This window comes from Phoca vitulina, unplaced genomic scaffold (assembly GCF_004348235.1).
Source record: "Phoca vitulina isolate PV1807 unplaced genomic scaffold, GSC_HSeal_1.0 scaffold1, whole genome shotgun sequence".
Lineage (NCBI taxonomy): Eukaryota > Metazoa > Chordata > Mammalia > Carnivora > Phocidae > Phoca > Phoca vitulina.
Genome location: NW_022589704.1, coordinates 67,028,774 through 67,055,230, shown reverse-complemented (window position 1 = coordinate 67,055,230; position 26,457 = coordinate 67,028,774). Strand labels below are relative to the sequence as shown.

Here is a 26,457-nt window from a genome sequence, read left to right as displayed (position 1 = left end):
ACATGCCACCAATGTAATTGTGAGGCAAACAAAAAATAAAGCACCACTCCAGGCACTTGACAGCAACTAAATCTCGAGAACAGCAGAATGGAATCAACACACGAGGTTCATGTCCTTCTGAAATCAACACACTTGCACCTTGCTCCTTGGTGAGTGTTGTCTAGCTTGAACTGAACTGAGCATCAACAGATGCTTTCTGTCCTCTGGGGCTCTCAAATCAGAAGCTCTCATTTGATGCGTTTTTTTTTTCCTCCAAATCTACCCTGACTGTAAAGATGCAACTCAATCGTCATCTTCCCCGGTACCCTTTGTGATTTAAACACTACTGGAAAGGGGCTCTAGACCCTATGTAGCAGGTTTTATGCGTGTGTGCCAACATTCATTACATTTTTTTTTAAGAAGTTATCACTGACTGCAACCAAACATTTTGTTCCATTCAACATACATATCAAGCTCTTTTTGAGATATGCTAGGCTGAATCTTGCAGAAAGCATTTTCAAAGTCTTGATACGTAACGGGCCTCAACTGGCTGGGCATGATGGCTGAAAGGTCTGTGGCTGGTATGGCATGGAGGGGGCCCACCACTGCTTCCTGACACAAATGAGCCACGTCTAGTCCAGAAAAGCCTTCTGTGCGCTGGACGAGCAGTGCAAACTCCTTATCATTGAGACAGTAATTGTGCTGTGAGAGCAGTTGTACTATTATCTGGTGCCTCGCTGTGCTGTCAGGAAGTGGGATTAAAAGTCGTTTCATGAAGTACCTCCGAAGAGATTCATCTATTTCTTCTGGTTTACTGGTGGCACAAATTACTACGATTTGGTCCTCAGCTGAAGTCAGGACAGTGTCCAGCTGCATCAGAAATTCCGTTCTCATCCGATTGACTGGACTGTGTTCCTCGCTCACTTGAGAGGAGAGAAGCATGTCAATGTCACTGACAAAAATCACCGAGGGCTGGCGACACCTGGCCACGAGAAAAGAGGCGTGGATAATCTTTTCTGCTTCTCCTAACCACTTGGCAACGAGTCCAGAACCGGCGATTTTGAAAAACGTGGCCCCCAGCTGACTAGCTATGCATCGGCCCAATAATGTTTTGCCTGTTCCCCGAGGTCCAAATAAAAGGAGGCTCCGAGGTGAGGCCGTCAGTCCACTGAATGCGTCTGACCTCAACACTGGCCATAAAACCTCCTCTTTAATGACAGCCTTTACCAGGTCGAGACCAGCAATGTCACTCCAGTCCACCGGTGGTCCTTGGGTGATAATCTCATTGGTTACCAGGTCAATGAGGTGCGTGTCAGTGTTCTTCAGTTGCTCGTCCACAGAGTGGTTGGATGAGGTAGCTGCACGGAGTCCAGGGCCTTGCATTGGGTGAGAGAGGAGCTGCCTGTGCTCGTCCCCATGCTCACTCATTACCGGCGACGTGTACTTCCCAAAGGATTCACTGGATCTTGATCCCAGTGAATTTTTAGCAGTACTATAGGAAGGAGGGGTCAGAGCCCTACTGGACTGGCTGCTGAATTTCCTTTGCTGTTCAGAGGACATTAGCTGCTTCGTTGGCTTAAATGCTAAGGATGATGTTTCAGCATTTCTGTCAAAGCCATTCCCCCGATTTGAGTTTGAAATGCTGTTGTCGGGCATTCTGTACATGGGACTGTGTGTAGATCTCTGTTGGCCATAGCTGTAATTCCCATAACTGGAGTCCATATCTCCCTGCCCTGCCATATAGAAAGCTTTCCTTTTAAGGGAACTTGCCGAACTGTTTGTCAGAGCCGAGGGTGCAATGGGTGTCAAACCATGCCCCTGGTAGGTGTAGCCAGGGACAGTGGTGGGGGGCAGAGGGGTAGGAGCAGGGATTCCTGAAGGCAGGTACGCTGAAGGAGGAGGAGGTGCACCGCCAGGGCTGTACCCGGATGCCACAGCCGTCTGAGGAGGATAGCTAGCGGAGGGATAGCTGTAACTGGAGAGGTTAGAAGTCCCATTGTAGCCTGGGACCAGGGCTGGCGGCGGCGGCGGCGGCGGCGGCGGCTGGAGGAGCCCAGAGCTATGCAGAGGAGAAGGATGAGGTGAGGGAAGTGCAGGTGCGGGCTGGCTGCTGTAAGTAGAATGCAGATACGATCCGTTGTATCCCGGGGCATATTCCTGAGACGGGAGCCCTGCGTGCAGACTAGGTACCGTGTGGCTCCCGCAGGTACTACTTGAATAACTCGGTTCTGTCAGGTTGCTGGCCACCCCAGGAGAGCTCCCTATACTCGCAGAGACATCTGCTGGAGGGAGGGCTGAACTGACTCCAGCTTTGCTGGCAGCGATAACATCCGGAACGCAGTTCATGGGATAAACAGCTTCGGAATTCAAGGAAGGCTGCCAGGGTTCGCTTTCATTTTTCCGACCGTTCACGAGGCCCGATGGGGCATCGGAGTAGTTGCTGAGTACCGGTCGGTCCACGGGGCCTTCTAAAATGCCGGAATACTTCTCTGCATATTTTTTGAGTAGGTTGGATGCAGTCAGAGCAGAAATGTCATCATTTGCCCAGGCGTACTGATAGGTGCGCTGCAAATGACCTCTGTAGGCTTCCACTTTGTGGGCAGGAGACCGAGTGGTTGAGGTGATGTCAAAGTGCTGTTCTGGCCACTGGGCATGCTCCGGCGTCCACTGCATCTTCAAGCCTGCGGATTTGGGGGGACGAAAGTTAATTTACTGAGATACTCGTCAGAAGTGCATAAGCTTTTCCCTACCGTCTTCGGTTACCTATTATCTTCCATTAACGATAGAGCCGCTGCAAGGAATTCCCACAGTGTGTGATATCCACTGGGACCTGTACGGTATGTACGCTTTAAAACGGACTGGACTTCAGTCCTGTATAAAAAGTAAACCGAATTTAAACAAAAACTCTGTAGAAGACCTCATTCTTTGTTCATTTTTAAGTAATGAGCAAATCGATTTCTGTTAAGCCTGTCGAGTTACTCGCTGCACACACACAGGAACACATATATATGTACACACACATTTCTGTCAAATTAGAATTCGATAACAGGTCCTTACAATGAAATATGCATATCTTTTAACTATCGGGCACGTGATAGTATTAACATGTGCAATATCTAGCCACCCTGTCTCTTCACATCAGAGTTTCTGTTTTATATTTTAACCAATATAGAAATGAGACACAGCTGACAGATCACATCTAAGACCCCTCTCTTATTTGGTACTGAACACCTAGTTAGCACAGTATAATGCTCCCTGCGCAGAACAATATGACACAGACATAGCAGGTCATTCCATAATCCAACTCTCATCTAAAGTGCTCCACGACAGTTTCAAATCTGCTTCGTGGAGTGCAGCAAAGCAATCTCCCAGGCAGCGCTCCATCGCTTTCATCGCACAAAGCCTACAACTCGGTATGAATTACAACTGGCTCCTTTCTGCCTCTCAGTTCTGTTGTTGAGTCTCTGAAAAAAAAAAACAAGCATCACTTGTCTGTCGGTCTTGCAGCTGTCATTCTCCCTCCTTTCCCTATAATCCTTCCCTCTGCTTTACAGCCTCCAAGTACTAAGAGGGGAGAGTACATATGCATAAAAAAATATAGAGATATATATACACACACATACATAATGTCTATAAGTATATCTATTACATGTGTGTGTATATAAGTGTGTGTATATCTATCTATCTATCTATATATGGGGGGAGAAGAGGAAGTCAAGAAAGGAAGGAAGGAGGGCAGGCAGGCAGGCAGGGAGGGAGGAAACAGGTGAAAGGGAGTGTAAGAATAGAGAAGAGAGAGAGAATCTCTCTTTACATTTCTGTGGGAAGCAGTGTGTGTGGCATAAACTCAAGGAGCACAGCTAGATAATGAGATGCTATGGGTAATGCTATCATCTGCTAGATTACTAACCGAAGCAAGGTGACTTAAGTAGCAAACTGTAAAACAAGAGTATTTTCTCAGTTAGAATCAGAGAATCATTTGAATTTTACAGTTTAAAGAGACCTGAGAAATTACCTTATTGCACAGATTAGGGAACCAGTACCCAAAGGGATTTAGAACGTACCCTGGAGGACTCGCGTATACTTAGTTACGGTAGAGCACGGGAACCCTGTTTTGTCTCCCAGCTCATGGCTCACCTCATTCTAATCTCTGCTTGGTTCGAACACTTTGGATTCCAGTACAGCTATATTAAGTAGGCCTCCTTCAGCTCTTTTGGATCACCCGAAGTGAATTTTGTAAACTGCCTTATGCCCTGTGGCAGAGATTCCTTGATAAGGAGGAGGCCTGGTCTAAATGAAGCATCAGCTCCCTTCTGAATGACTGCAGTCGATTTTGACAGCTCCTACACCCCCCTGCCTTCCTCCTCCAACCCCTTTAGCTCTTCATTCCCTGACTCTGGCTTCTGACACGGCCAGCTTTGACTTCCTGAGCTAAACTGAACAGAGCCCAGAGTTTGGTAACAGAATGGCATGTTGATTCCCTCCTGACTCCCTCTTCCTTGTTTGCAAAACCACTGCACCAGACACTGGAAGTTAATTAGCAGGATGATGCTGTGCTAATTGTGTTAATTTACAAGGTTTTAGTCAAAGAGAATCATGCCAGGGCTGGCACTGCTGTCATGCTTCCGACTTAATGATTAAGAAATACTGAAAACAAGGTGGGAAGGATTGCAGTAATTACACAATAAATGAATAAAGCAACAGGATTCATTTGCAAATATATTTTACTGCAGTGGTACTCATTTGCATTTGGATTTTTAAAAAGGATCCATGTAGATATTCATTTGCAAATCACCATCTCAGTTAAATTAAGTCTGAATGCTGCACAGTATAACTTAATCAAGCTCTATTTTTTTTAATAAAAATACAAAAGACCTTATTTCTCTTGGTTATGCAACAGATTCTTTCTTCACTTTCCTATCCCTTACTCCTCCCAAATCTTCATATGTTTTTCTTTGAAAACTCTATTTAAAAAAAAATAATAATCTCATCAATTGGAAAAAAAAAATTGTAAAATCCTGATGAAGTACAGCTTGCATCATTTCAGTCCAAGAAACTCTGGGGGTGAGTTCTAGAGGAACTAAAGTGATATTCTTGTTTCTGCTTTCTCAATCATTCCTTTTGAAGGGGCGGGGCGGGGGGGGGGAACACATCGCAGAATGGGTGAAATGACCTAAACCACACTTAAAGGGGAAAAGATGCAATTTTAATGAAGCAGCATTTCAGGAATCATACTTTCATTAAATTCAACTGGAAATTATTAAGAGCAAATCACCAGGAACCAATCGCAAGTAATCAGTATCTAAATTCTTTTAGTGTCATGGGATTTACTCCAAGCCTTATAAAAAGGAAAGAATATTAATGTGACTGTAATGTAGAACTGTCTAAAAGACCTACAAATTCATTAGTCCTGTAAATTATTTCCAGGGAATTTCTATTAGGGTTTTTTTCTTTAAAAGATTATCAAATACAGAGTTGAGAAAATAAGAATGCACATATGCTCTGAGTGGAAGTTTGATTAGATTGTTACAGAAGAAACATGAATAAATGTCTTGAAAGGAGGCCTCCAAAAATGTTCTGGGAGTCACAGAAAATGGAATTTACCACAAACACAACATAACACACACAGATACACACACACACACACACACACACACACACTAAACGGCATGGCTTCCTTTCAGTTAGCTGAGCTAAGCCATCCTTGGCATTAGTTAACATACATGACAAACATGATAAAAGCCCATTGAAAAAAATGAAACTGCTCTAGATTTAGAATAATTGAAAAAACAAACAAAAAAGGGCAACCTTCCCCCTTATTGGCTTAAAATTTCTTCTCATAAGTTAATCGTTTATAAAAAGTGTGCAAAAAATTGGTTTTAGTAAGTTATAATCACTGTAAAAGACAGGAACGTAAAGGTGACATTAAAAAGGTTGGTCATTTTCCCTGGGTGTGTCCGCGGAGTTTAACTCTAGCAAAACTAATACATTTCCTAAGATTTCTATTTCATCTGAAATTAAGCAAAGATCCTATCAAAATTATTTACTTGGGACAATTACTGGATATACCGTTGCCTTTTAATTCTCATGCTATTTTTGGAGGTGCTTACCAAGATAATTGAAAGTTTATTTATTGATGCATACTAACTAATAGTAACCTTAGCGGGGCTGCCAAAGGCAAGACAGAGCTTTGATTAAATAACCTTAAGGGAACAGAATTATTCACATCCCTTGGAACACGAGTACTTACCCCGTGTTTTGAAATCATTTATGTTACTTGAAAGCATCAGTTAATAGTTAAGCATAAGCTAGTTCTTATTATTAGTATGAGTTGAAGAAGCTGGCGTTCAGGAGATTGTCCTGGCCTTGGGAGCACGGAGAGCTTTCTCATCAGTTTCTTGAATTTTAATGCTAATTGGAAGGAGAACCAAACTTCTTGTTGTTGTTATTCCGTTTATTGCTGGTGATATTTCTGGTGTGGAATAGAAGAAAAATGTAGAGCCAAATGTTCTTTGAACAAAAAATCATGCTCCGTTTGACTGCACTGCTGTTCTCGACGTGTCGGAAGCAGTACAGGCCTGTCACTTAACTTGGCACCCAAATAATAAGATGGGCTTTAAAAACAGCTTTTGTATGGTTTCTCTCTGGAACGCGCAGAGCGAAATCTCAGAAACAATGCTATTTTAACACTATTAGAAACATGACTCCGGAACAATAACTTCCACGGCTGTTTAGAAATAGCTTAAATAGGTACAATAAAAATTCAGAAAACAGTGGAAAGTAAGAAAAATAGTTCTTAAAGATAACTGAAGAATTGTTCCAAAACATCAATTTTTATTTTTGAAAGGATCAGGAAATTCTTAATATAGCCAGCAAATTTCACAATGCGATGTGTTTTTTAAGATATGTAATTTAATCAAAAATTGCTTTTAAGAGATGTTAACGTTAAGTATTACACCAGGATGATAGGGACTACTGTTCAAAGCCTGAGTGTTCTGTTATTTCACTGCCATAGGATGAAGTTATGTATCTATAAATGAACGAGTCTGTATTTCCCATAAAACCGGACAATTTGGATAACATTTCCCTTTCTTATCATTTCTGACCGCTTTATAACTTGGGTTTAATTACTAAACAGTTGCAGCCTCATTGCTTAGCTTGCTCCGTTTTGTTCTTCAACTGTTTTGAAACAACACAACTGTGACATCCTACGAAGTTCTGGCCTAGCTTCCAAATGATGAAGCTGTTACACAGAAAAATGAAGGATGTAAAAACGACTTGCAGAATGGGAGGATATCGGAAAGAAGAGACTAAGCCTCTGGAATCTATTTTTAGCACACATTCCTCGAAATATTAATCTAAGGCCCTCACTACCCCTACTCCCACCCCTACCGAACACCCTGATGCTGCTCAGCAGTTCATCAGGTCTAAAAAAACTGTTCTCTTCTACAAGGTTCCCATAGGGTCATTCTGGCTGATAGGGACTCTGGCTTCATCTGTGGGTTTTCTCACGCTTCCTAAGGGCAGGGACCTGAGGCAAACAGCCGCAGGCCTGGAAGGCTGGCTTGCTCTGGGAGAGCTGCGCGATGCTCACACAGGCCTGCACGACATCACTGCACCTGTTACACTCCTTTGGGCCATTGTACCTCTGAACTTTTCATTATTATTTATTTAAATATATTTTTGAAAAATCTAATAGCATATGTACCCATGTTCTCTCTAGAAAGCAATCACTCCTGGGGTAAATATAACAAAGTACAGTGGACCCTTGAACAACACAGCTTTGAATTATGTGGGTCCACTTATGTGCAGATTTTTTTGGATTAATACATGACAATGCTGCAGATGTATTTCCTCTCATGATTTTCTTAATAACATTTGCTTTTCTCTATAGAGCTTACTTCATCGTAAGAATACAGTATATAATACACACAACATACACAATATGTGTTAATCGACTTTATGTTATTGGTAAGGCTTCTGGTCAACAGTAGGCTATTACGTTTTCAGGGAGTCAAAAGTTACACGCAGATTTTCAAAACCTGCGTTGCTTAAGGGTCAACTTGAATATATTCAATAGTTTACAGCCCCTTCAGCCTAATACTGCAACAGATTCATCATCTTGTAGGGAATGGCAGAACTAACACACAGAACATTCAAAATTTCAGGAAGAGAGTAGCAAATTCATTGGCTAAAAATACAGATTTATGCAGTGAAATGCTTTGCGAGAGCACCTACAAACCTCCTGGTGGTGAAAACTGGCCCGAGGTAGTATCTCCTTATCATGATCCTTGCAGGGGAGCGACGAGCAAATGAAATGTTTGAGCAGACCCAGTAGTATTCTCCCTCTGCAGCCTCACCCTCAGAAGCCCAGAGGCCCACACAGCAGTGTCTAGTATTCCCCGTACTAACCCATTTGATCTGAAATCTTCCTCAGTCCATTTCCTGATAATTCCCAGCCTGAAAATGTGAGGCCATATCTAAAAGTGAGGGGGGAAGAGCACAGAAATTACACGTTCTCTTTCATCTATTTAATCCGGTTCCATCTTCAGAATCCCCAAATTAGAAGCCCTTTATCAGCTAAATATGAGGTAGGGACTGTTAACTTTATTTAGTGAACGACTGGAGGGCCCACTATATATACTGTGGTTCAGTGCTAAGAATTTAAGTCAAGGGAATCTGTTTATCACACAGTGAAACTTTTTCAGCTTTCTGTCTTCTTTGTAATTTCACATTCTAAATTCTCTTCGATTTTAGAAATTAAGGGAACTTTAAAGTGACCTAGTCCCCAGTCCCGACAGTCTCAGTTATAGTTTGGTACTTCATTTACTGTGGTGTCCTGTGGGGTTGAAAACTATTTTGCCTATCACAATGTTTTATTTGGAGGCATTGCTAGCTTGGTGGGATAGAAAGGGACTGACGGAAACATAAAGAAGGCTGTAGAATTTTGTCTGAAGAGTGAATATCCCAAGCTTGGGAATCAGGCCATTGGCTTTACTCCTGCCATTGCTTATTTGTTCTAATCTTGGTGAAGTCACTTAATCACATCAAACTCACTTTCCTCAGCTATAAAATGTGGACTCTAATGGTATCGTATATCTTACTGGATTGTTAATAAGATTACCTAAAGTGATAATAGGCATTGAAAATATCTTCCACCTGTGAACTGCTATACAAATAGTTCTTATTCTTTGATTTAAAAAAATAATCCAAGTGCATTAAACACAAAACAAAACTGACTAGACAGGAAAAAAGTAAAATCACTCCTAGAATTTATAAATCACTTTTTCTTCAACCTCAAGACAGCTACTGAAAAGGAAATTTTCCAGTGGGAATGTTGGTTATAAGGAGGGTATAGAAATTCTTTCTACTTAGCAAAACACAGAGCATGATCTTACAAAAAGGCATCAGAAATTCAAATGTTTTCGATTCCAGATGTTTTCACAGTATTTTATTTATTTTAAATATTATTTGTTACTCAACATTGTAGAGACCACAAGTAAAAAATAAAGTACTTGGAGGTTTAAATCCAGTTAAGAATGATCTCAAAACTTGCAGTCTCAAAATAAGATATTCTAATTATATAGCAATATTGTCAAATGATTTTTCTCTTTAAATCACACTTTCACACCTCAAGACTCCAAATTATAACATTTTGAAGCAAATTACTCCCACCTCCCATTTCACCATATTTGCATAAAGCGATCCTTTTTAAGAACCACAAAGGCATTTCTGGCTAAATGGCCCTTAGTAAATATAGTTCCAATACCTCACCTTCTAATGTCGAGAAATGGCCACCTCACTCCCTGAGGGCAGCAAATAGCCTGCAACCAGCTTCTGTTGGCTAGCACAGGGTTTTAAAAATCAATTAACTTTATAAAAAGAATCTCTATTTCCATTATTTCCTATTTTTTAAGACAAGCTGAATGCTCTTAGATCACTAGATCTCATTCTTGCCTGGCAACAACTGGCTGAATCTGAAAAGCAGCTGCCCACTTCAGACATGGCGTCCCCACTCCCTATTATAACCTTGGGTATTTTGATGGTACCGATCGATGACGTAAACAATCTAATCTGTGACTTCATTTAGAAGCTTCAAGCCAGCTTTTACACTTAAGTACATTTTTTTGAAAACTAGCAAGTATAGTGCTCTAAAACTTGAACAAGTAGTATCTTTACAAAAAAAATCCTAAATACTATTTATTTTATATATATATATATATATATATATATATATATATATATATATATGCATTCCTGTCTTCTTAATCAGAACATAGGGAAAATGGTTGTTATTTTTCTTATTGATTCAGTGTCCTTAGTGCAACAGTGTAGAATGATGAGTAATGATTTCTTAAAAAGCTGGTTTCCACATTGCTGTTATTTCACTGTCTCCCCCTTTGCTCTGATTTGTTGGATACTTTTTCTAGCTGTTTTCCCTATGTCAATCCCCACCATTCCTAATATGCTCCTTTGAATATGCCATAGGCTCTGATACCACAAACCAAAGCATCATTTAATTGTAAAGCTTCCACTCTAGGTCAGTCATGAGCTTTAGTACAACTTTTAAGAGACTGTTTAAGTTACTCTAAGTTATGCTTCTTACATCGTAAAGAACGTTGTTGAGTGGATGGTATCTGGGTAAGCAACTGATCTTGTTCTACATGTCATCATTTTGGGCATAGTAAGAACCTGTATTCAATGTTATGGGCATCACAACTTAGACTAGAGTGATATATACTCTGTCCTTCAGTTAATTTGTGTGTAGCTTATGATCTGAGTCAGTTTCCCTAAAATACATTAGATTTTCTTCACAGCAACAAAATATTCACTCCTGAAAATGTGACCAAATGTAAAAATGACTATTTTGCCAATATTTCATACTGAGGATGAAACTTGGTATGCACTGGTCTGATAGGTCATCATTTTTAATATGTAAGACATATATAAGAGGATGGCTTCCATTTATGAGGATCAATGCATGAACACTTATGCAAAGCAAATTACAACTGATGAAAGAAGTATCACTTTTAGTCCACTGAGTTTATATTCAATATATGATCAGGATGGACAGCCTATCACTTAAAGCGACCCAGGAAATCATAATCATAATTCCAATAAGTATTTTTTCCTATGGGGGTCCTAAAATTTCCTAAACTTAAATCCAAGTATTCAAATGAACATACAATCATGCTCACATTAAATCCATCTATTTTAAAATCACAATTTAAACTTTTTGTTTGTTCGTTTGGGGTTTTTTGGTAAGGGTTGGGTTTTACAAAAGTTTATGTGTAAAAATTTTTGAATACTAATCTAAGTCAAGTAAAGAAATAGTGTCCAAAAGTCTGTGTATATCCTACCACAATTAAGTCCAAAGAATATAAGGCTATGCATATACACACAATTTAAAATATATAAATGATTCATACTCTGAACCTTAGTATTTAGTGTCCAGTGTCATCAACTATTACAAGGGAAAGAGTTTGAGGGTTACTAGGTAAGAGGACTGATTCTTCCATGTTGCGTCAAATATTTTGTTTATTCTACCTCTGTGAATGTGTTTAGATAACTTGTAATCAGCTTAAAGAGTGCATTGTAGGTAACCTTTAAAGTTGTTCCTTTATGGCCTTTCATTTCTCATGCTGTCTCTTCCTTTTTCCCATATACGTTTTCAATCCATTACAGCCATCTCCCCTTCCCCCCGGGTTCTTTTTGTCATACAAAGATCATCAGGACATACCACATATGTCCATGGGGACTGCCCGGGCTAATGAATATGTATGCTCTGTGTCACAACAGAGCACTCCCCTTGTTCTGCTGTATCAGCCCTCTTACGTGTGTAAATAACAGGTGAGCTATGTAGCGTGCAGGGATAAACGAGGTTAACACAACCTGAAAGCCCTGTGCTAGATTCATAGTATCCGGCCTGTATGGTTGATCCAGAAAGAGAAATCCACATGCCAAAAGTACTGTGCATTTTCTATGTCGTTTTGAATCTTTATTTTTAAAAAGGTCTCTGCCGAGGCAACATTACCATTGTCCTAAAAGTCTGAGGTTATTCCAGTTGATTCTCAAGTTACTGTTGTGTCATATAAAATAAATTCGCACTTTCAGTTAACACAAACTGGGCATGGTACCAACCTTGAATTATGACGCGGCTGGTTAATTTCCTCGGTCACAATCCTAAAATGTTATGTTAATCATTATGCGCACACATAGCTATTTGTAAATAGTAATTTGCGTGTGTGTATTCTATTTCAAGTATATAAATGCAAAGTTCAATTTAGTTATATTCAGATGGAACTGTATGCACTTTTTGCCCAACACAGCGTGCTGACATGGGTCAATAAACAAATTTCAGAATCTCCCAAGCCCCACGACCTTGTGTAAGATGGAATTTGCATTCATCCTCTCTTTTGTGTTCCTCTAGAACCTGACTCTAAATAGACAGTTTACATAAAACAAAATAGACCATTGAGGCTGCTTATTTAGGATTGAGGGTCCCCCTCATATAATTAGACAAAGGAGTAGAATATGATTTACATATAAGTACCCAACTCTTCAACCATTCTCCTTAAAAACTCTGCTTAAGGTGACTCTAAAGTGTGCAAAGCCCAGACAAAATTTGTTTAGGTTATTTATTCATTTTCCTCTTTTTTGGCAATTCGTGCATTAATTTTTAATGCAATAGCAAAATAGTGTCTTGGACTTTGATAAAAATATTCTATAGTCAGGGCTGGGTGACATAGTGCATTAATTCGGTGTCCTTCACTCCTGGGACCTGTGTATAATTTAGTCCAGCCTGAAGAAAATAACTTTGATCTGAAGGCAGTGGAAAAAGCTACATATAAAATGAGTTTAGGTAGGTTTAGGGTTGTTTCTTCCATATGAGACAACGTATGAAGATAAACTGCTTTCGAATACAATCAACACGGTCCAGGATTAAAAGTGAAGAGCTCTTACTAACAACACTAGTTCCTTACCTCTCCCTTCTCCCCTCCCTCCGCCCCAACCTCACCCTCCAGCCCCATTCTATGGTCTGGTGAAATAAACCTGAGCACCACCTATAATTAGGATGCTCTAATTTCCAGATAAACAGAACGTTGTTAAAAGTGCACTGTGAGTGGCAGTCCAGTCATTAGCGCTGTTGGCTCTTTCATTTGTAAAAACAAAGAATGCTGCATACTGAGACAGAAGCAGAAAAGAGAGGAAGGATATCAGCGTCCTCAAAGAAAGTGGCACTTCCTGTCCTGGAGGGGTGCCCAACAAGCTAACCTAAAAGAACCTGTTTCTTCAGAGAATATTCTATCTTGGTCACATTCCCTATGACAACATTGAATAACATCGTTTCATCTACTGTTACGATAGACGATGCCATTATGTCAAAAAAAAAAAAAAAGTTTAGGCCTTGGCTGAATTTATTTATTTTATTTTATTTATTTTATTATTTTATTTTATATCTTGGCTGAATTTAAAATAATGATTGGTCCAGTGACATTAATCACATGAAATACATATCCGCTTCCTTTTGCTTACAATTCTACAATCAGTTCCAATCCAACTGTCTTCTGTTGTGAATAAATATGGCTTACTTTGTCTCTAATACAGCAGTTAAGAATAAACTTGCTATGGTCAATAGAGTTAAAAGCTGTAGGGTGTTGCTTCTATATGGTATAAACTATACTACAATTGTATACTTCTTACCTATCATGCACTATTGTATTGGCCTCCTTAGTTATGGAAATGCTCCAGTATTTTCTAATAATTTTAAGGAAAAGGAAGCTAACAGTCACATTTTTAAATCAGCAAAGAATTTGAAAGAAACTTATTTTTTTCAATGTTTCAAGTTTTTATTTAAATTCTAGTTAATTAACATACAGTGTAATATTAGTTTCAGGAGTAGAATTTAGTGATTCACCACTTACATATAACACCCAGTGCTCATCGCGATGAAAGAAACTTATTTTTAAATTTGCTAGTTTTAGTTGCTTATATTAAGAGTAAATAGGTCAAATCTTCCTGCTCCCTCTTCAAATTGTGTACATCCTATTTACACAAAGTCCCTAAACAATAGGAAAACCCGAACGCTGCAGGTGATTAGGCTACACCGACAAATCAAATCTAGGGGCCTATATGTGTGTATTTCAGTGTTATGTCTGCAGTTACAGAAAGGATATAGAGAAAATAGGGGGAAAGTGACAGAGAAAGAAAAGAGATTTTTAAAATGGCTTTTATCCTAAAAATGATCTGCTTTACTATTAATAATCTCAGAACCCAAAATTTATTCTAAATGATTTAACAAATGTGGACATCATATTTTTAATCACAAGTAAGCATATTTCAGGTTTTCTTTAGCTAGGTATTTATTATTTGAGGCTTGAACCAAGTCATATACCTCAAAAAGTTTCCATACTTACAAAATCATTTTTAAAATTGAAGTGTAGTTGACACACTTAATAGAATCATTTTCGATGAAATGTTAAAAAAATCCTCGAAAAGCAAATAATTAAAATATGTAATAAATGGGTTACATAGGAAAGCACCCCCAATAGTCAGTTTAGAAGTGTTTTTGTGTTTTCTATAGAATAGTTTTTTTGTAACGCAATAGAGAATTCATAAAAGTAATGATGAGGCGTAAGTCTAAGAAGATTCCTTTCTCATTGAAATGACATACCTGGAACTGGTCTCCTTTTAAGTAAATCTTTTTGAAAACATCCAAATGTCTACAAGAGCATTCATTTATATTTGACTTTCGTCTTGTGGCCATTACCGATCACTTAGCCAACTTGTGAAGTTTCGCAGGTGAGGATGTTTTATTGTGCCCTCCTTTTTTTAAATGCTTCTACATCCAGCCATTGTTTTCATATTTTACCCTAGAAATTATTTTATCCTGTTCAGTGTCAAATGATATCATACTTTAAAAAAGAATCTATTCAGAGAATATAGCATAAAATAGTGCGTTGCATCCCTGGCCATAGCTCCTAGAAGCATTAAAATGTTACTAGAGTACCCGAATGACAGCAATGACAGCTTAATCACTTAAAGGCTTTTTACATTAACAATTTTTTTTCTTTCAATTTGAGCAGTAATATTCAGGCATGATTTAATAGGAGGTTAGCTGTTAAATGCAGCTAAATAACATACTTTTTTTAAATATCAAAATCAAGTTTAGTGTCTAATGAACATTTCTTGACACTTTCTGAAATATTAGCGCATGTTCATAAAGCTTGGTTTCTTTTATTTTTTTCCTTCCAATCTATGTATTTAAAAAATTGGCCTGATAATTAGCATGCATAGTCCAACTGCTTCCTGTATTGTTATGATTTTAAGTAGAAGATCCATGGATAAAACGTAATTGAAAGGTGAGCCTATTAATCTGGAGAATAACCTCCACAAACCAAATAAGAATGAATCATTTTTAAGTCTCCACCTCATTTATAGCTTTATATTACTAAGGAGGGGGAAAAAAAAAAAGCAGAGAGAAACTAAAGGTGACCTTATTTAGACATATTAGTCAAGACAGCCTTTGCTGATTTTAACCAAACATGATTGTGACTCCACTTTGTCCATCCAGTTTTCCAGTGCGTAAATTGGATGATGACTTGGACAATTCTCTCTTCATTAGTGAACTGTGGAAAGGAAATACAGAGGTGGCTTCTTATTTTTTAAACTCTGCTGTGTCTTACAGAGAGATTCTGAGGCATCAAGGAAATACATATATACATACATATATGTATATATATTTTTTCTAGACAAGCTGTCGTAATTGAAATGAAGTCTAATCAGACTCATTACTGTTTTCAGCAATTTGCACGACCAAAGATGCTTATTAGGTAACTGTGTTTAATAAACCACTCTTTAGAAAAATACCAGTAATGAGCTCTTAACAGCCAATCTTTAGCGTGAATGTAATGTGAAAAGTGTTCCTAGCGCTGAATAGATTTTCACATTTAGTAGTGTCATAATTAAGCTCCATGAATTGGTTGCTGTGATGTTAGATTTATTAAAATAATCTTATTTTTTCCCCTATTTTAAATATACTTGGAAATATAGTCATCTTCTATTAAGAGTTGGCTTATATTCACTGTACAGCCTAAATTTGGCTGTACCAAGCTGGTCAAAGGTTTCCAACTGAGGATTTGTTAACAAATGATAAGCAAGGATTTTATAACTGATAATTGATTCTAGCAATCAAGTCTTTCCTCATCAGCATCCCCACCCACACCTCAGAAAAAAATCCTGTTATTTGATTATATATGAAAAGTTATCTGAGATATAAGTATATTCTGATCATTTAGAGGAAAAATTGCTTTTCTGTCACTAAGGTAAGACATAGACAAAAATGGACATTCTGAAAGCAATATTTGAAGAAACATTGGTCTTTCATAATAGCAGCTATAAATAACACAATATTGCTTCATTAGATATTGTTCTTAAAAATGTGAATAACATTTCCCTTCCAGACTTTTTCTTTTTGTGACACTATTTACTAAGATCTTAACATTAAAGAACAATATTGTGGATATATATTATTTATATGCACTAAGGGTGGTCATGAGAGTTAGCTAGGCTTCTTATTGATAAGGGCAAAAAACCCAAAATGTTAAGACACCTCTAACAAGAGGAGTTATTTCCATGCAAGATGATGCATGTGCTGAAATCAGTATATATCTGTAGAGTCTATATTGATTAATCCATCAATAGAGTATATCCTGAGGCATTTCCACATGCATAATAATCATATAGAAGGTATTGAAAATATTCTTTGAGAACATCTAAATGAGCCTTATAGGAAGCTCTAGAGCTTATAGTCATGAAACATCTCAGAAGATGAGACAAATGTCTTTTGTTCACTAAAAGCAACCTAAAAGGCGACACAATCAGCTTGGAAGTGAGACTCTGGACATTCTGAAACAGGTCTATAAAGATAATCAATAAATGAAAAAGTACAAAAATAACAGGAGACCAAGATTTGATGCCCATCCATGATACAATGTTAAGAAAGATTCTGTTGCTGAGTGATTCTTCTCCCAGTACGCTCATTTCTTCTAACCTCAAGCTTCACGATGCCTAATTGGAGCCAATAAGCCTCCATAACTGTTTTCAGCTTTTTGAATCAATAGGGCTATGAGGACTGAGACTGTCAAATTAATGGCTTGTTTCATCTGATTTTGTGGAATGCACTTCTTTGCATTACAAAGTAGAGAAGAAACCAAACTCATTCCCTTGTGAATTCATATAGCTTTCAAATCAAAATATCTTCCTGTTTCTTTAAGTCTCAACTGAATTCGTTTTCAGAACCACAAAAGAAAAAGCCAGTGCATGAAACTACCGTAAACCTGTATTCTGTATCTTTAAATGACTCACAGCTAAAAAAAAACCCAAAAACAAAAACCTAAGAGAGGGTCCCTTTTGGTGCCTTTGGAATACCTTACCATACTTTGAATAACTTTACTTATGAATCACAGAATTTATGAATGTTTTATAAAAGAGAATAAATAATTTGTACATTAGAACTTATTACAAAAGCTAAGAGGCTCTAAGATGTCAAGTAATAGTAATAATGACAAAAATAATGATGATAAGTACAAATCATTCTTTTGGTGAGATTTCAAAAACTTTCCATAATAATGAAGCTATGATTTTAATTATGAATTTTAATAAGGAACTGAGTACCGAGCTAACAAATATTTTACCTAGATTTAACCCTGAGCTATATAGAAAGTTGGCAGAATTTGCCTTGCTCTTAATTTCTAATTTGAGAAATACAAATATGGATTTATGCATAGATACGATTCTAGTACAGAGAATAAACAACACATAAATACATATTGTCATGTAAACACAAAATATGGGTAATAGGGCATAATTAAATAGTAACGGTAATGGGGAGACTTGTATTATCAAGTGAGACGTTTTGGAGAAGCTGGTTTTAAACTTCAGCTTTTGGCCATACCATTCAGACATAGGTCTGAAGATGCAGAGAAACCATATATTTAAGCTTGCAGATAATTCTGATAAAGAATTAGGGCTCCTTAATCCTTAAAACTTGAGAACCCACAATATCTTCTATCTGCCTTATTTTTAGCACTGTACATCATTTTATCATTTGTCATATTCCTGAGCAAAAAAAGCTTAAAGTAAATATCCTTCCTTGTAACAGACAAGCAAGCAAACAAACAAGCAAAATGAAACTTGAAAAAATTCATTTTTACTTAGGTCTTAAATTCATTCTTTCAAGGTTTCCTCCAGCCCCTCCTCCTCCGGCCCCCACCTCCTCTGGCCCCTACCTCCTTGGGCCCCCACCTCTTTTTGGTTCTGGCATGTGGGCCAGTGACTCATTTTCTCTCCTTTCCTTCCCTCCTTTCTTCCTGTTTTCAGTGTTTTGTCAATTATGAGAAAAGAGGTTACAGAGAAAATATAGTTTAAGTCTCAAAACTAGAATCTTAAACCTTCTTTGAATCTCTGAATCTTGAAACTTTTACTGTCACTGGAAAAAAAAAAAAAAGTCCAGTGGCTAAACCGTTTAAACTATAATGACATTCATGCTGTAATAACATCTGAGTGCCTACTATTACTCGAGAGCTTCTGCCCTATTAGGAAATAGCAGTCCCCTATGACCCAGCAATTGCACTACTAGGTATTTGCCCAAAGGATACAAAAATATGGATTTGAAGGGGCACATACACCCCAATGTTTACAGCAGCATTATCAACAATAGCCAAATTATGGAAAGAGCCCAAGTGTCCCTTGACTGATGAATGGATAAAGAAGATGTGGTATATATACAATGGAATATTACTCAGCCATAAAAAGGAATGAGATCTTGCCATTTGCAATGCTGTGGCTGGAGCTAAAGTGTATTCTGCTAAGTGAAATAAGTCAGTAGGAGAAAGACAAATACCCATGATTTCCCTCGTATGTGGAATTTAAGAAACAAAACAAGAAAACATGGGGAAAAAGAAGCAAACCATAAAACAGACTCTTAACTACAGAGAATAAACTGAGGGTTGCTGGAGGGGAATGGGCAGGAGCATGGGTTAAATGGGTGATGGGGATTAAGGAGGGCACTTGTGATGAGCACTGGGTGTTGTGTGTAAGTGATGAATCACTAAATTCTACTCCTGGAACTAATATTACACTATATGCTAACTAACTAGAATTTAAATAAAAACTTGAAACATTAAAAAAAAGTCCCTGCCTCAGTGGAACTTACAGTCTATTTTTAGTGATGATTTACCAAAGAAAATACTTAGTTCCAAATCTGGTAGGGAGAGGTAGCTATTTAGAGGAATTAATAGTCGAGGTATATCTTGAAAGCTGAATAGAATTTCACCAGTTAGAGAGAGATTGGTTTTCTTGCCTGAATCAAAACTCAGTCAAAATCACTGATGATGCTAAATGTATCTGGAACATTTGGGAAGAAGGGTAGCTTGATATGGTTAGAAGACAGGGAGGTGTAGGTCTATGTATATGGAGGTAGAGATGAAGCTTGAATTCAGATTACAAATGGACTAAATATTTGGACCGTATCCTACTACCAACAAAAAGTGCTGCCTTCATCTTTTCATTAGAGATATATCAATAATAACAATATAGAGAGTGGGGGGGGGGGGAAGCTAGAAGCAGGGCCAGAACTTGTGCAATAAGAAGAGAAAAATCTGAGAAAGATTTTGGACAGGGAATGAAAAGGATGGGCTGACAAATTAGGTTTGGAGGAATGAAGAAAAGGAAAGGGGACATTAAAAGGACATCATCATTAAAATAGAAGTATTTGTGAGGTGTCTGTAAAATAGTTAATAAAGAGATGGAGGGTATATATTGCATTTAATCCTCCAAAAGCCTAGTAAGGGATCATCATTGTTTTTTATGTATGATGAAATAGATTCCATGAATCTAAGGAACTTTCCCAGGGCCACCCCAAAATCAGAATTGCAACCTGGATCATGTGACACAGAATTGCTACATTTTTCACTCCTTAGAGAATGTATTAGCTTGTACAACCAATGAGTTGGACACTGGAAGTTCCTATCTTTCGATGGGAAAAAATTCAAAGCTCTTTGAGGATGTTTAGGAATCATGAGCATATGGGAATTTGTTGAAATTATGGTAATGGAGAGAAAGTGTGTAGAAGGAGATGCGAATGGAACTCTTGAGTTAAACCGACATTTAAGCAGTAGACAATGGGGGCTGGGAGGACATTTAGAGAATAGAAAGAGAAAGAGAGAGAGAGAGAGTATGCTCTTGCAAAAGACACTTGAGGAAGGATTTTCAAGGACAGATGTTTAACTGTAGCACATGCATCAGAGAAATCAAGTAGGATTAGGAGAGAAAATAGGCAGTTAGGAGGCTAAAGACGATCCGTGAGAGAGCAGTGTCCGTTCAGTGTGGGGTCAGAAGCCTTGGTGAGTGGGTTATGGAGAAAATGGCTTATGAGAAAGTGATACGGCAAGCATGGAAGAACTTTCCTCACTGATAAACATCTTAATAAAGATGAATAGCAGTTTACGGGGAAAAGAAGAATCCAGGTAAGAGATTTTCTAAGGGATATGAGGAAAACCTGGTCATTTATCTAGACCGAGGGTCACAAACTATGGCAGTAGGCCAAATCCACTGTGACCTCTTCTTTCATAAGTAAAATAGGATTGGAACAGTCACACCCATTCACACCCATGTACTGTCTGCGATTGCCTTCTAGCTCCCAGCAGAGCTGAGGAGTTGGGCTGAGACCAGATAGGCCACAAAGCTGAAAATACTTGCCCCATCCAGCCCTTCACAGAAGATGCCTGCCAACCCCTGCTCCAGGATGAGGGAAAGAAATAGTGGAGAGGAAAGAAGAAAAACTAGAACACTGTGTGGATGGGGCATGGCTGGGAACCGGCAGAGCGGGACCATCAAGAACTGAAATGAGAATCAAGGGTATGCATTTCAGACAATCAACGGGGGAAAAAAGAAAGAACCTCTTTTTCTGAGATAGGTGGGAAGGAGTTCAAGGACAGACGGGAGTATATTTGATCTGTGGATTCCCTTTTGTTTCCTTAAGAAACTTTTGGAGTCAGGTATCCTTTCTGTTTTCCTACAAGCCAGTCAGTAGACCCACGTTCCATGTCTTGTTCCTCAGTCTGTTGACTGTACCCCTAATCGCAGTCAGGTACAAACCATGGTCACGAGGGACAGGATGAAAGAGAGTTTGGAGGAATCAAGGCAAAAGCATCATCACTATCAGAAAATCACCACATACAAACTAGTGGACAGTAGAGCTGTTGCTGTTTATGACAAGGAAGTACAACCCTGGAAAAATAAGCCTAATTGAAGACTGCACCCCAGTTGTGGCAAAGATTTGTATTATAAAAAGGATGAAAACTGGTAGTCATTACTGAATATTTAAGAAGACTTTCAACTTTCAGGAAGATGTATAGCTTTTGAGGAAATATATGGAACTATGTGGAAAAGAAATGGTTACGGTCTAAAGAATACTTATTGTCTCTCCCCTCAAGGAAAAAAAAAATCCATTCCATTTAGAATTCATTAAAACTTAGAAAATGTGTTTACAATATTACACAGCTGTCTGGTCTTTTTCACACTCGTCTCTGCCCCCAAACGCAAACACATTGCTCTGTTTCCATCATCTTCCTCTTCACTTCATAAAGCAAGTAATCAGTAGGTGCTAGAGATTTCTGCCTATTGTGTAGTTTTGGGTATTCCTCTCGTTTTCTTTGAGGTTACTACTTGGGCTCTTTATGGTAGGAGAGTTCTCCCAGGAAGGCAACTCTGCTTGAGTTACGGAAGAACCCCACTTGACAGATGTGCAGTTCATGCTCATTTTATAACATCTGAACTCCTGCTGGTTTCACTTCTGTAACAAAAGACTGCATTATGCTCTACTGACTAAGTCGTGAGGTTGGTTCGATTTTAGTATATTTTTGTATCTTATGCATATCGTGTGATAGATAACATAAGTATACATTTGTACAAAGAAAGACAGTGCTTTAATAATTAAAAACATTTAGTTAGGTTATCCATGAATGGTGCAAACTTTGTTCCCCAAGTTTATCATCCATTTCAGTCTTATTTAAAAATTAGAAAGTTAAACTATCCTTATTTGGATAGTAAGATATATGGTTCCCTGAGAAAATCTATTTTAGGTTAAAATATCTTACTCTTTTTTTTTTCTTTTTTTTTTTTTAAGATTTTATTTATTTGCGAGAGAGACAATGAGAGACAGAGAGCATGAGAGGGAGGAGGGTCAGAGGGAGAAGCAGACTCCCTGCTGAGCAGGGAGCCTGATGTGGGACTCGATCCCGGGACTCCAGGATCATGTCCTGAGCCGAAGGCAGTCGCTTAACCAACTGAGCCACCCAGGCGCCCCAAAATATCTTACTCTTAGCATGAGAATTCTTTGTATTATTATTGTTGTTGTTGTTGTAATTATTACTACTTCATCTAGGAAGACTTCCCAGACATTGCTGCCTTCTCTTTTAATCTACCGTTGCCCACATTACCCTGTACTTGCATTTTAATGCTCATTTCATTTTCCTGTCTCATCTGTATCACCTGCTAGACTAATCTGTTTGAGACCAGGAATCCATACCATTAGAAGAGGTCAGGGACCTAGTCTGTCTTGTTCATACCTATATGTCCAGTGATAGAGTATCTATATAAAGTAGGTACTATATTTGTTCTATAGATATATTTATCTCTAACTTTATACATAAATCTAGATATTTATCTATATCTTTCTGTATCTAGAAAGATTTGCTCTGTGAAGGCCCTACCATACTCTCTATATCTAATACTTAAAATATTTAAAACATTATAAATTATTTTGGAAGTCATAAACTGAACCAAAAAATGTTAAAATATGTTCTTTCTTTCTACCTTTATAGTTCTACCTTCATAAACGTCTGGAGAGCTGGGCTCAAATTTAGAATTTTCTGTCTCCTGGGTCATCAGAGCTCTTCCAGAATAGGAGAGGCTGACCTGTGACTGGCTTTTCTTTTTGCTCACAATCATCTCACTGCATAAGCAGCTTAACATGCATGCTGTAGAAGGTTCCATCCATTGCCTGCTATTCCCTCACCTCCAACCAGCTGCCTCTTGGCCTCCACTTGGGTCCAGAAGTACACACATGGAGGACACTTTCCACCTGTGGGAGGACAGACCTGGTGAAGAGCCCTGCATGGGTCCTAGAAGTGGACTCGGAATTCCAAGTATCTGGAACATGGTCTACAAGGAGGGCATGGATTCTAAGTTGAAACATCCTCATGGCCCTTGGACTCCTCACAATAGGGTATATGAGAGTGTTGGAAGAGGGCAAGACTGGACCTTCTAATACATGGTGCCCTTTTCATCTGGGGCAAAGGATGGTTGTAGTGACTTGTATCAAATAATTTAGTGGTCTCCAAAATTAAAAGAAATATTGTCTATGCTTCTTTTCCTCTTTTTCAATAGAAGATACTGTGTTAGGAGCCAAAAGACATACATTTTAGTACTAGCTCCCTACTCACTATTACAGTAATGTTGGTCTTAAGACCAGTCTCTGAATTTAAAATTCCTCACTAGTCAACCCCACACAATTGCTATAAATGCCAATTGGCATAATGTATGCAATGAATAAATTACTATTACAAAGCCAATAATTGGCAGAATTGGGGCCAGAATTTAAGTTTACTCTTCTTATTCTAGTAGCTTTGTTACTCCTTTTACTCAAATCTTGTATTATTTCCACACATTGGCTTTGGTATATCTTGTAGGCCAACACTGAGCAAGATATATTTCATATAAAAAATAATCCTTCCACCTTCACCTCCAGAGCTCTTTTTTCCTTTTAATTTTTATTTATTTATTTGAGAGGGAGATAGCACAGAGGGAGAGTGAGAGGGAGAAGCAGACTCCCCGCCGAGCAGAGAGCCTGACGTGGGGCTTGATCCCAGGACCCCGAGATCACGACCTGAGCCAAAGGCAGATGCCCAACTGACTGAGCCACCCAGGTGCCCCCACCTCCGGAGCTCTTGAACAAGTTACTTTCTTAACTAGGGTTGTCCATTTCCATTGTCATGGGTACTCACCTCTGAGAAGGAGAAAGTATAACCAATAAGTATGATTCTAGACCTTTCTGCAATTTTTGGATCTCTTACTAACTTCTACCCATGAAATATCTACGGTCATTTTGGGTTAGATAGAGTCTGCCAATTGGTATATATTTTATAGAATGCAGAAAATTTATGAAAAAAAAAAAGAAATTAATGATGTAGAATTTGCCATAGGATGTAATACTTGCATTTACTGAAAGAAAAAAAAGTAAATAGAGTATTTTAGATATTTTACCAAAATTATTTTTATACTGTTTACAATATTTTATTCACTCTTCTTACCAAGAACTACCTTTAAAAAAATCATAATTGGCCACAATAAGGACCTTTAATTCTTAACTGTTAATTCTGCTGAAATGTCAGTATTGTCATATTCTGACCACAGTGGATTGAATCTTGGCATATATTTGAATTGTTCCAGGTCCGAACCCCTAGACTTCCAGTAACTAGTCATGGGACCTGAGGCAAATGACTTAGCCCTCCTATGTCTCAGTATTCCCACCTTTGAAATGGGGATAATATGGGAATGCAAGCTGGTGCAGCCACTCTGGAAAACAGCATGGAGATTCCTCAAAAAGTTGAAAATAGAGCTAGCTACCTTATGACCCAGCAATTGCACTACTAGGTACTTACCCCAAAGAAACAAATGTAGTGATCAAAAGGGGGCACCTGCACCCCAATGTTTATAGCAGTAATGTCCACAATAGCCAAACTATGGAAGGAGCCCAGATATCCCCCAACAGATGAATGGATATAGAAGATGTGGAATGAATATATGTATAATGGAATATTACTCAACCATCAAAAAAAGGAAATCTTGCCATTTGCAATGATGCGGATGGAACTAGAGGGTATTATGCTAAGTGAAATAAGTCAATCAGAGAAAGACAATTATCTCACTCATATGTGGAATTTAAGAAACAAAACAGAGGATCATAGGGGAAGAGAGGGAAAAATAAAACAAGACGAAATCAGAGAGGGAGACAAACCGTAAGAGACTTTTAATCATTGGAAACAAACTGAGGGTGCTGGAGGGGAGAGGGGTAAGTGGATGGGGTAACTGGCTGATGGGCATTAAGGAGGGCACCTGATGTAATGAGCACTGGGTATTATATAAGACTGATGAATCCCTGAACTCTACCTCTGAAACTAATAATACATTATATGTTAATTGATTGAATTTAAATTAAAAAAATAAAAAAAAATGAAATGGAGATAATAATAGTTTCCTTGGAAAGGCTGTTCTGAGGGTGAGAATGAGAAGATGGAAGGAAAGCAACTAGAACATTATGTTACTTTCCTGGGACTATCATTGCCAGAGTTCTTTGATATTCCAAGGGACAGAACTAAACAGAAATAATGAGAAGTTACCGGTAGATAGATTTCAGAAGCACAATAAAAAATGCCCTTTGATCTTTCTGCTACTAATTTATAATTAGGAGAATAATCCTTTTTCTGGCCCTGCCAATAACTTACTGTGTTACTTTTAACAAAAATAACTTTCACAAGCAGCTAGAGTTAAGTTCTCAAACTATGCAAAGAAAATTCAGCCAAGGGGTACCTGGGTGGCTCAGTCAGTTAAGCGTCTGCCTTTGGCTCAGGTCATGATCCCAGGGTCCTGGGATCGAGCCCAGCATCAGGCTCCCTGCTCAGCAGGAAGCCTGCTTCTCCCTCTTCCACTCCCCCTGCTTGTGTTCCCTCTCTCACTGTCTCTCTCTGACAAATAAATAAAATCTTTAAAAAAAAAAAAAAGTAACAAAAAAAAGAAAAGAAAAGAAAATTCAGCCTTCAGGTAATCTAGCTCTTCCTCTCTTACCCTATGTTCAATCAAGAATAGTATTCTCAGTTAATCCTTTAAAACACTAACCTCTGATCCTTCTTCATTCCCATGCTATTGCTTTAGGTCAACCTTGTCCCTTTTCAGCAGGGCTCTCCGGTTCTTATTTGTATATATTTTTGGGGGGCTTACTTTTAAAAAAAGAAACTTTCCCTGGTTTTAAAATGCAAGCTTATTATTTAAAAATATGGAAACTACATAAATAAAAAGTGACCATTATCTATAATCATGTAGCAATGACTTCCATCAAAGCTACTTTTTACTTAAAAGTTTTCATTTTCCTTTGAGTATTTTAAAATTTACTTGGAATTTTTCTCTGTAGTTCTAGTTCTTATATTGTTGACAGCATGCTGTACACACTACTAACTTTAAGGGATATCCTACACTTTCTCCTACCTTAGGTCTTTATATACGCTGTTCTTTCTACTTGTAATGCCCTTCCCTACCCTATACTATTCTTTCCTTCTTGGCAGTCCCACTAGACTGCGAGGTCCTTCAGGTCAGTTATCTCTTTCAGTACTTATCATTGGGGTGTGTGTGTGTGTGTGT

General features: G+C 38.3%; 1 protein-coding gene across 3 annotated transcripts in view; it reads right to left on the bottom strand.

The window, feature by feature from the left end:
* Positions 1-249: 249 nt before the first annotated feature.
* FIGN (fidgetin, microtubule severing factor) overlaps positions 250-26,457 on the bottom strand; it is a 120,155-nt gene continuing 93,947 nt past the window's right edge. For 2 of the 3 annotated variants that reach the window (XM_032409271.1, XM_032409280.1), the window contains one exon: positions 250-2,660. In XM_032409271.1, the coding sequence (XP_032265162.1) occupies positions 406-2,660 (2,255 nt within the window). In that variant the 3' untranslated portion in view covers positions 250-405. Of the gene's footprint in view, positions 2,661-2,742; positions 3,598-26,457 lie in introns of those variants that run through there. The other variant, XM_032409289.1, reaches the window with a different exon arrangement.